At 32.8% G+C, this 12,460-nt stretch overlaps 1 protein-coding gene across 1 annotated transcript in view; it reads right to left on the minus strand.

Annotated features, from left to right (window-relative positions):
* Nucleotides 1-12,460, minus strand: part of LOC149419289 (uncharacterized) — a 172,090-nt gene that overhangs the window by 76,309 nt on the left and 83,321 nt on the right. Inside the window, exon 2 of the mRNA XM_089638207.1 lies at nucleotides 8,486-8,748. Within this exon, the coding sequence (XP_089494333.1) occupies nucleotides 8,486-8,552 (67 nt within the window). The 5' untranslated portion in view covers nucleotides 8,553-8,748. The remainder of the gene's footprint in view (nucleotides 1-8,485; nucleotides 8,749-12,460) is intronic.

The raw sequence follows: 12,460 nt of genomic DNA on the forward strand, positions 1-12,460 counted from the left end.
ATAGCCCTATATTAAAATTTGTAACACCCTTTATATATATATAGGGTGTTACAAATTTTAAACTTATTGGAGTTATAACTGCAAATTGCATTTTGAACACCGGTGAAATTATTTGTTTTTTTTTTAATGTTCACAAATAAAACCAAAAAAATCTTTGACGGGCCTCAGCCGAGTAACCGTCTAACCCCTATGCGGCCCTGACTGTCCAATACCTACTCAAGAACAAAAAAAAAGAATAAATGAATAATTTAAAAAAATATGATTTAAGATTTTCACGGCCAAAAGTATTTGTTTTTGGGGTGTTATGCCGTGTTGCGCTAATTCCTTCTTTAGCCAACGTTTCAATGACAATAACACATCTGCCCTGATGATGGACACTGCAATGCTGTCCGAAACGTTGGCTAAAGAAGGAGTTAGCGCAACACGGCATAATACCCCAAAAACAAATAACAAAAATCTTAAAAAAAGTCACCGGAGATCATAATATCACCTGGTTAAAGGAAGCCAGGTAAGAACCAACGCACCGTGTAAAAGGAAAAAGCAAACATGTCTTTAATATAAAAAAACTGAGCAAATGCAAAAAAATAATTCGTATTATTATGTTGGTTTGTTATATTATTTAAAGTTATTTTTTTTACATAACCGACGTTATTTATATCTTTGTTATTTATTTTTGGGGTGTTCTTCCGTGTTGCGCTAACTCCTTCTTTAGCCAACGTTTCGGACAGCATTGCAGTGTCCATCATCAGGGCAGATGTGTCATTGTTATTGAAACGTTGGCTAAAGAAGGAATTAGCGCAACACGGCAAAAAACTCCCAAAACAAATAAAAAAAATACTTTTGGCCGTGAAAATCTTAAATCATATTTTTAGTTATATCTATTTATTAAGTTATTTTTGAAAATAAAAAGTTTCTTCCGTGTGTGTTTTTAATAACGGAGCAATAAATGCTCATCCTAACAATCAAAAGGAAATACCGTATAACATTTATACCGTATAACAAAATATATAGGTTTTCTATCTCACACGTGATATGAGCTCTGTCTCGTGTATTACCGTGCTGCGAGAACGAGACGGAGTGCGTATCAAGTGATCCGATATCGTGCCCAACTACCAGTGGCGAGGTGTGATGGTTTTTTTTTTTAAATGAAAAAAAAAATTATTTCATCGGACAGTAAAATGAAATCAAAGTTACTAACTCCAAATACTTAAATTTGTTACTGTATAAAAAAATAATAGCAAAGAAGATTTTGGGTTACATTCTTAGATATTTATTACATATTTATCCTATACATTAAATTAAATATGACATGTGATAATGAAAGGAAACTTTCACAAAGCGTCCTAAACTTTAAACGAGCCGACTTCAACTCAATTAACTCCCATTTCTCAAATACAGACTGGTCTTTTTTATCCGATGAAAGCGTTGATGAATCGTTAGATAAACTTTATTTATATTTTTCTAATACTATTGAATCCTATGTACCTTTTTACACACCAAGAAGCTATACCTACCCGGTTTGGTTTTCATCAGAGCTCACAGCCTCTCTTCAGCAAAAAAAGAGTCAACACAAAAAATTCAAACAAAGTAAATCCATAAATGATTATATAATCTTTAGCGAAACTAGGAAAAAATGTAAAGATCTTTCCAAACAATGTTACAAAATGTACATAACCTCTGTCGAGGACACTGTCTTTAAATCCAAAAACCTTTGGAAATTTCTTAAAAAAATGAACAATGAAAACACAGACTACCCGCCAATAATGCATATGAATGGAATCAGTGCAAACAATACACAGGATATTGTAAACCTTTTTTCGGACTTCCACAAAAATGTATATGATGAACACACTCCAGATGATAAAATACCCGAATACAAATTTAATATGACCACAAACTTAACAAACTGCCAAATCACACAAAAGTGTTGCGAACAAAAATTACTTTCCTTAGACACTGACAAATCCGCTGGCCCAGACAAAATTCCACCAATATTCCTCAAAACATGCTCTAATACATTATCTAAACCACTTACATTACTATTTAACCGTCTCTTGTCCCTTGGACATTTTCCAGACCGCTGGAAATCTAGCTTCATTACACCGATCTACAAAAAAGGAGACGATACTGACATAGCTAATTATCGCCCCATTTGTATACAGTCAGTACTGCCAAAGCTTTTTGAATCATTGGTCCTTGATGAAATCTATCCCAAATTAATAAAATTAATTAATCAAAAACAGCACGGTTTTATCAAAGGAAGATCCACCGCAACTAACTTAACGGTATTTCAAAACTTCATTATACAATCATTTGCAGAAAATAAACAAGTCGACTGTATATATACAGACTTTTCGAAGGCATTCGACAAAGTATCCCATAAACTACTAATCCAAAAACTATTTGCTCTAGGAATAAGGGATAACATGCTAAAATTGGTTTAGTAGCTATTTGTCAAATCGTAAACTGTTCGTTAAAATAAAATCTTGGATGTCGAAAGCTTTCCGGGCTACCAGTGGCCTACCGCAAGGTAGTCACCTTGGCCCGGTTTTGTTCCTCATTTTCATCAATGATATAAACAATTGCTTCAACGATGTCGAGGTATTGCTCTTTGCAGATGACGTCAAACTATACAAGAAAATAACTGATATAAATCATTGCCATATACTACAGTCAAATATTAGTAAGTTTAGAGATTGGTGCGTTCAAAATAATTTATTTTTAAATGTAGTAAAGTGCAAAACCTTGACTTTCTTCAGAAACAAAAATCCTGTTTTATTCGAATATTCCATCAATAACATAGCTTTAGAAAGAGTCACGGAAATGAGAGATCTTGGAATTATTTTGGACGAAAAACTAAGTTTCACCAATCATATCCATCAAATTGTGAACAAAGGTATGAAAACACTAGGCTTCGTATTAAGAACAACTAAAAACTTTAATTCTTTGCAAGCCATTAAACTATTATACGTATCTCTAGTAAGAAGTCTAATTGAATATAACTCAGTAGTTTGGTCTCCATCTTATACAATTCACATTAACAACATTGAGCGAATACAAAAAAAATTTCTACGTTTTATAAATTTTAAATTAAATATCCGTGTCGAAGACTTAAAATACAATTTCTTATTAAATACTCTAAAAATACATACATTAGAAGATAGATGTAAAATAAACGATTTAACGTTCTTATTCAAAATACTTAACTCTAAATTCAACTGTTGCGAACTCCTGCAACTTATAAACATACATACACCCACAGTAACAACACGACAAAATACAATATTCTACAGCAGCACACATAAGCGTAACTACATTTCCCACTCTCCGATACAACGACTTCACACCATGGGAAATCATTACTTGGGTGATGTTGACATATTCAATACCAACTTGGCAAGTTTTGTGGATCATTTAAAACATTTATTTCAACAATACTCCTAAACACATCATGTAAACCAACAAATAGCTGTAATTTTCTGTTTTTGTTTCTTGTGTTTGTATAACTTGTTACATAGCTTTTATCAAATGTAATTTTATTCTTATTTTTTATGTTTGAAAGTATTTGTCAAATTAAAATTATACTACCAACCATGTAAAAGCCCTCTGGGCGTTAAATAAATGAATAAATAAATAAATTTCTGTACTCTTGGTATTTTATTCCTGTCGACATTTATACCAAACTCATGAAAAATCACTTAAAAACAACGAAATATGTATCAAAATAAATGAAAACAGAATGAGCAAAAGAACAAATAATATATTTTACACCCCCCAAACCAATACTAAATTAATGCAGACACATAACAGTTTCATTGGTCCTCGTACATTTAACCTTAACTTTTTGTAATAACTAAAAAAATATAGTTATCGTTTTTATACTACCCACACTCAATCAGTGCCTTAGTGGGTTTTCATTTCTTGTTTATTACTATTTGTTATTATATACTATGTGTTATTATGTATTATATGTGTAAAAAAATGAGAATAAATAAAGTAAAAAAGGACAATTAAAATTATTTTATGTTGTAGGTAGGTACCTACTTTATCATTTGTCTGAATCTTTCACACAATCATTTCCAATTTTCAAAATTATACTTTTATTTAAATCAAATCCGAGTTCTAGAGTTTAATAGAAATACAGACACAACCGAAATTAATATTTTCGATTACAGATATAATTATAAATTTATATTTTATATAAGCTAGGTCAGAGGACCATAAATAGGGCATCACAATTTCGTGGAAGAATCTCCAACCGGAAGGGTGTGAATTCCCCAAGCACCATAAGTACCGTTTAATATTTAATTCAACTTTGTCCTTTATTTGCGCTGGTGATTATTTATCTTTGTGTCAGAATACTTAGTCGTTGGGACTTAGTTGCGCGACTTAAGTTTGTCCAAATTCCTGGTTCAAAACCTTCAAACAATGACTTATGAATCAGAGTAAGTGAAACAACTTCTTATAGCAACTTTTCCGGCAAATTTTACACTAAATCTTCGTTTTACAAGTTTTGCGGCAGTCCACTTTGAAAGCTTTCACTTGACATATTTTAACTTTGCTCCTTTCAAAGGTGGCCCTTTGAATAAATCATAAACAAATGTTGTATTTTAATATAAACAAGGCACGATGGCTTTGTAATCAAATTCAGAGAAAATCAAATAATTTATTTCCTTTTTGTATTGAATTTACTGAACTAGAAATTTAAATCCGTCACAACTTTTACAGTATAATCATTTAAAAGAGATGCTTGTCAAAACAAGCATCTCTACAAATAGTTGTGTACTATTTCGTAACACGTAAGAGGGGACTACTGGAGGGTGTTGTTGTTCCCATCTTTGTTCAAAACTATTTAGAACCATTATCAGCGAGCTCAAATTCAAATATACACTCTTTAAAATGATTTAGCTGCTTATTGTTTAAAATTTAATGCGTTATACGAAAAAAATTATAATATATTGAAACAATTCCATACTCTTTTCCACTTATTTTATTTTTTATCGTTACCGGTTTCAGCTTTTAGCCATCTTAGCTGCTATGTCGTGTTTCACAGTTGAATTTCCATTTTTTTAAGAAAGACAAACATGCCCAGCTTACGAATAACCTAAGAATATTTGAAAATTTCCTACTACCATCATAGTAAATGGAAAATGTTGCTTTGCAAAAGCCGGGAAATTGAACACACTATGCCTGGGTGGGACCCAGACGCGATTCCAACTCAGCCACTGACCGGTCTAATGATTATCTTTATTTATTTATTAGATACTAAAAAAAATGACAGAATAATCTTTGACTATCCAATTGGGAAGGTTTCCCGTTTCAAGACAATCATATTAATAGGCTTAGTTCATATGAAGTAGGTAATGTAACACAAATACCTAACAATAAATTCATATCATCACAGAAATTACTTTTAAACCTAACCTAACCTAATCATTAGAGAAATTACTTTTAAACCTCACCTAACCTAACCTAACAATAAATTCATATCATTAGAGAAATTACTTTTTAGATAACATTGTGGAAATTACAATTATTTGTTAATTACCAGCAGGCATTAATTTACTATTTAATTAGTGAATATTAATTACTTGAACATTTTTCAGCCATTTACAGTTGTCATACAGGTGTATATAGTTATTATTATTACATTCTTGGTAAAATTGGAGTTTTTTGTGATATTTGTATTATGTTAGACTTAAGGATATTTATTTTACAGTGGAAGAACAATTGAGTAGGAAATAATATTGTAATCTACTCATTATTAATATTATACATATTTTACTTTAGAAATATTTAATTATTAAGAATAATTATTTTCTTAGTTTAAAATTGTTTCAATATATCATTAAAATGTAATACCAACAGAAATTGTCTGTAATTATAGAAATAATAATATCTACCAGTTACAATAAATAACAAAAAATGCTGAATTGCCACGGAATTTTTTTGTAATTTAAAAACTGTGTGGTGATTGTGTAAGTTTAGAGCGATATTAAAGATGTAAATGTCTAGATAACATGGATTGCTATCTTTACGGTACGGAAAGGTTAACAATCTGAAGCATATGAGCCTTACGATGTTGGGTAATAAAAAAGATTCCAGACAATAGAACTTTGTAAATTACAATCGTATCGATTTTCAATTCCAACAAATCTGAAGTGAGTGAAACTTTCGAGTAACATTAACGAGGTGGTGCTTCTTAAGTACATTGGCAAAAAGCGTTTTTTTTTCCTGGAACCACTTCAAAGACCTACCGAACTTAGGCTTCAGAAATACGGTGTGAGTGCCCTTTGGCAGCGCGAGAGGGTTTTTCAAATTTCATATACTCAGATTATTTTATGAGCTTTTTTTATAAAAAATTAAAGCGAAGTGCTTTCCAGGAAAATTAATCAATACGCAAAGTATTTATATAAAAAAACCTAACATTCAACGAATTTTTTTTAAATTTCTGATAATATAAAAAATCGTACATCAATACATTATTGATATTTTTTGTGAAATGTTTTATTTAATGTTGCACCATAAAATATATAATATCCTAGCAAAACTATTAAAATTTCTAAATCTATAAAAACCATATCTGTACTGGGTGTTAAGGGACGTACTTGATTAACTTTTTCCATTGATTCCTGACATTATTTGAATTAAAAAATGCTAATGTAATTTGACGGTGACATGTTAGCCTTTTTTTTTAACATAATACATAGAAAATCAGAAGTAATTGGATAGCCAGTATCTACATGAGGGGTTGGGCGTTTACTATGCTAAGTGACCGGTGACGATATGTGGTTGATTTAAAATAACAGGTTTTTGAAAAAAAAAATTAAACATAGTCAATGTTAATCACTGGTTAAAGTAATTCGATTAATAATAATTAATATGGCATTTCTTAAAAGTGGGTTCCAACTCAATAAAGTATTTGAATATGCGATGGTGGTGCGATTTTGAAAACCCTGATAAGATAAACCAATGGAGTTGTGGGCGTGTGCGTTGTCCATATTTTTATTAATATTTCGGTCCATCTCCATTTTAGCAATTTTAACAAATAATTTTTTTAACATTTTATTAATGAAAGGCTAAACAAGTTTCTATTAAAAACCTATTAGTGGGATAAAAAATTATCCCACTAATTGGTATATTTGGTAGAATACGTCATCTTCTTTATATTCATTGATTTATTTATATTTTTAAAAAGAAACACAAACATTCCCGAGTTACAAATAACCTTACAATATTTGAAAATCTCCTACTACCACCCCAGTAAGCGGACAACGTTGCTTGTGTTGTGATGGAGGACTTATAGCCAGCCGAGGAATTGAACACACTACTCCTGGGTGGGACCCAAACGCGATGTCAACTCAGCTACCGACCGGTCTTTAATTTAATACAATAATAAATTATCTAATTGAAATCCGGGAAACACGTACAAAACGTATTTAAAAGTCCAACAAATAATACAGAATGAAGTCGAAAAAAAATTTTTTTGACAACCCAGACACCTCCAGTTAAAATTATACCATGAAACAAATTCACTGAAAATAATCAATTTGTAAAACAATTTTTCGCACCTATTCTTGTTTGAATCGTTCCAACAGTCAGTTTCTATTTCTAAAATCAAAGAAAATCCCAATCCTAGAGGTCCTTGAACTGGAGTTACTCAGAGACGCTAGGTATAGGTATGCAACTTAATGCGATTTAAATATGATTTTTTTACTGTGTACATGAAGAAGTTCGGGTTAAAATCTTTACTCCTAATAGTTTATCAGATTATTCTTGTTTACTTATGAAATTATTTTGTATGGCATATTTATTCCTTGGATACATGAACCTAAAAAGACCTCGACAGAGCATTTGTGTGATTTTGTATGAATGGCATTGAAGCCAAATCTAGGATAAGGGGAAATTGCCTAGAAACCATCTTGTGTGACTAACCTTTGAACCAATTTTTTTGTAAAGTGGTGCATAATAAACTATGATTATTTATTGTTTGTCCTGTTAATGCAGTTATAACGGCTTATAGTTTTTTTGTGTGATGAGACAAGGAATGGGATACGCCATAGACCCGGTCTGTTTGCATTGAAATCCGGCCAATTGAATTATGCGTTCTGTATTGTTTGGTAAATTGAAATTTTGAATTTAAATATTCCTCTGATAGTGCTGCAAATGAGTATTACTGCTTTTTTTATATTTTAAAATCAACCAGATTTTTAGCCTAAGTCTGCAGTCTTCGTCTCACTTCAATTATAATACGTTCCTTTTCCTGTGAGTCGGATGGTGTAAAAATCTGTAATCTACTAATAATACCGTATTGCGACCGTTATACTGTATACGGTATGCGCGTTATTATGAGTAATGTTTTCTACTAACTCGTTCTTATCCCCCGTATTATATAATATGAGTAAGACGGATTATTTGTATTGTACAAAAGAATATATAAACCTGTGTTGCGAAGACAAATATCAATATTGAAGAAAAAACCAACCTGCAGTACAGATGCTGACATACACCAAAATGAAGAAAAACCCCCGCAGACCCGCTGAGAGTTCCATTTCCCTTGTTTTCCACTTCAACTTAATACAAATGAAACTTCTCTTTGTATAAAGTGACAAACACAACCTCGATGCACTTCAGCACTTTAATTTAATAACTGCGATGCACTCCACTTTAATTTACAATTTGATTTACCTCACTGTCAAAATATATGACACTCCTAATTTTACTCTTTTTCCCTCATTGGTGTTTTATCTGAAACAAAAAAAAAACATTTAATTTCAGGAAGACATTTAAAAAAATATAATCCTTAGTTGTAGACATCTACTCTCAGAATCAACCGGGTGACAGACCACTACCATTCATATTGAAAAAATATCTTGAAATGGCCTTAGCGGTGTTTTTTTTTGTGAAGAATCCCAACTGGTGCCAACCGTCTGGAGCCAGTGAGACTACGGCATCCCTAATTAAGGTATATTGTGAGGCTGAAGGTAGTGGAAAGGGAAAAGAGATGGGAGACCTAGTCATCAAACACGGCTTAAGCCATTTAAAGCATCCTCCTTTCTTCATCTCTGAATGATGGTCTTACACCAGAGAGATATTGAGAGGATTTTCCACTCTGAATCGTGCTGCAAGTATACTTTGTATTATAGCATAATATGTATAAGTAAAATATTTAAAAAAGTTGCTAAGCAAGTAAATACTCTGGGTTGTGACATTATATTATATTAAATGAAAAACGAATAAAAAAGTAACAAATAAAATTTACTAGCGCACACAGGCAATTGAACCCACAACCTCCTGATTACAAGAACCTTACCCCCCCCCCCCCGACCATAGAGACTGTAAAAATTCCATCTTAATATATTACTACATATGAATAGCCAGGAACTCATCAACCATCTATTTCCTCTCTTTCATCAACCTCCCAGCAATCAGTGGTTCGTCACGGCAATAAAAAAATATTTCTTAACGTTTCATAAAAAAATGTTTTTTGGCCCGCCATTGTTAAAAATATATTAAGCCCAATATTTGAAGAGATCTGCTCTCAGATTAGAAGTACCATCGTCCGTCACCCTTCCGTTTCCCTCTGTTCCCTGCCTCATCACAGAGCACGGCAACTAGGCTCTAGGCGGTGTAGGTACGTGGCTCTTTGCGGCAGATGACAACCGAGGGCGGATATCTGGCAAGGCTAAGCTGCCCTATTCTTTACAATTCAATGAAGCCACTCGAGATCCGCAAGTGTTGCAGCCACTTAGATCCACGAGGAAAGAATGGAGTAAGGAGGTGATTCACGAACTTGAGCTTATTAATAGAATTTTTTAAATGTACGCCAAAAGTAATCTTTCTCCAAAATTCTCCAAATTTCCGATACAAATCATTTGTCGAGGCTGATAAAAATTCAAGTAACATCACCACCTTCAAACTCACGTGAATGTATGCTGGGCATGTGGCACGACTTATAATTAGAGACGATCGTTGTAACTTGGAGATATGAGCCACAGTATCATCAGAAGAAAAGAGATGTAGAGATGAAAGTGCATCCACGGGTGAAATTGTCTGGTTCGAAATTGAGGGGAAACAATCTTTACCACCCTGGTATAAGTAAGAAAGGGTTACTCACTCAAAGCACGACTTACAGACGAATGTTGTAACTTGGAATTTGGAGCCACAATATCATCAGACGGAAAGATATATAGAGATGAAATGCATCCACATGTGAAATTGTCACAGTTGAGAGGACACAACACTTTTCCACCCTGCTATAAGCAACAAATTACTCCTTCAAAGCGCACTACAAGGACTAACAACAATTTTTATAAACAAAGCTATATTTATTTAAAAACTTATCTCGACACTCAAGTGTCCTTGCACAGCAAGAATTACTAAAATGTATGTATATTTATGTGGAAGATGAGTTAGTATTTATGCACAATCTGAATAGACGTAGAAAAAAATTACGTTAATAGTGATTTGAAATAATATGGTACTAAAACAAAACATAATTTTTCCATAAATTAAAATGGAAAAATAACGATCGTCAAAAGCAACCTCTGTTGGAGCAGGGACAAGGAACTAACCACCCCCTTAAAGGGAGGTATGTGCCAGTGTCACACATGAAATTTTGACAGGCCTGTGTTCAAAGCTGGAAGTTAGAAGTCTCATAAAGAAAAAGGTTTTTTTAAAACACACACACGCATCATTCTCAGTTCAAAATCGTCTATTGCCGAAGGGCAGCGTCAAGACCTGTCGGTGGCTGAGTTGACATCGCGCTTGGGTCCCGCCCAGGCGTATCGCGTTCAATTCCTCGGCTGGCTAGTCCTCTATCACAATACAAGCAACATTCTCAGCTTAATGTGGTGGTAGTTGAAGATTTTCAAATATTGTCACATTATTCGTAAACAGGGAATGTTTGTGTTTCTTTTAAATATATATTTTTTGTAAACACCACGTAAGAGTACCAGTGCATTGGGCCATTGGGACTGTGGCATCCCTAATTAAGGGTATGATGCAAGGCTGAGGGGCTAGGAGAAGGACGAAGATAGGAGAAGTCGATGGGAAAGAGGAAAATTGTAAGTTACACCTTATGCGCGCCTATGTCTGCACAGTATAAAGGCTGGAAAACAACATTCTCAGCTTAATGTGGTGGTAGTAGGAGATTTTCAAATATTGTCAGGTTATTCGTAACACGGAAATGTTTGTCTTCTTTAACACATGTACTTTATACCATCTACTTATCTAGAAAATTTTCTTTAACCGTTCGTTTGTGATGTATAAATTAGTTTTTTCTTAAATTAATCCCTAACATCGTGTACCTTTAATTAACACTTAATTATTGCCTTCTTCAGAAGAGACGTCGTCTATTGAGGTAGGTTACTTAAATGCACGTATATGAATATAATTTTAAATAATAAAAGCAGCTCTCAAAAAAGGGATATTATCCCTCCGATCGTTCAAGAATCCACCCCTTTACACTGAAGGGTAATCCTGCTTAGGCCCAGCGATCAATTTATTGTTAGAGACTCTTGACTTATTTTTACTTGGGTCTTTTTAGCTCAGGATCTTTTAACTTTCGAATTATTTTGATATACAATGATAAAGTTCATCAGCTATTATTGCCAGAATCAGCCCATGACATCCTAATAAAATCCTAATTAGCGGGATGTCAAAATCAAGAACGAAATTTGACTTCTCAGATTGAGAAACTAAACGAAGTGCTTTCAGTGGCACAATGGGACGTTTATCACACTGAAGGTTTTGAATTAAAAATAGTTTTTGTCTGAAGCTTAAGGCGATCCACTAGTAAAAAAATATTTCCTCTCATTATGACCTGGTATTTTATGAGGGATTATGAAATACTTGAAAAGACTGAACAAGACTTAACAACCGAATAAAATAAAGTCACACCAGTTACTCCCTTAAACTCACATTGGTAAAATTTGTCTAAAATACATAATTAAATTAGATAATTTTATTCTGAAAAATTGTCTGCGTGGGTATTAGATACCAACAAAATACAAAATATTTTTTAAATCGCTAAAATGTGTAAATTCTGTATATTATTATTCTAGTTATAGTCCCCCGCGTTGCTCGAGCTTTATGCAGAGTTTTTCCAAATTAGATGGAAAGCTTAAAAATGTCATCAAAAAGTATTTAAATGTTATCAAGAAGTATCAAAATGTCATCAATAAGTATCAAAATGTAATCAATAAGTATAAAAATGTCATCAATAAGTATCAAAATGTAATCAATAAGTATCAAAATATCATCAATAAGAATCAAAATTCTGCTTTTAGGGTGGGAAAGGGGGCTAGGGTAGTTTTGAATCTCCTGCAGACAGTGAACTTTCTTTTGTTTTGATAGTCACGTATGCAAAATGTATCACTCTCGAAAAAAACTGTAGATTTGTGTAAAAAAGCGAAGTCACGCTGCTCTTCACATACACTTTTCTTTATATAGATAGATT

The sequence above is a fragment of the Hesperophylax consimilis genome, chromosome 12 (genome assembly GCF_061612785.1).
Source record: "Hesperophylax consimilis isolate HC1 chromosome 12, BYU_Hcon_1.0, whole genome shotgun sequence".
NCBI lineage: Eukaryota > Metazoa > Arthropoda > Insecta > Trichoptera > Limnephilidae > Hesperophylax > Hesperophylax consimilis.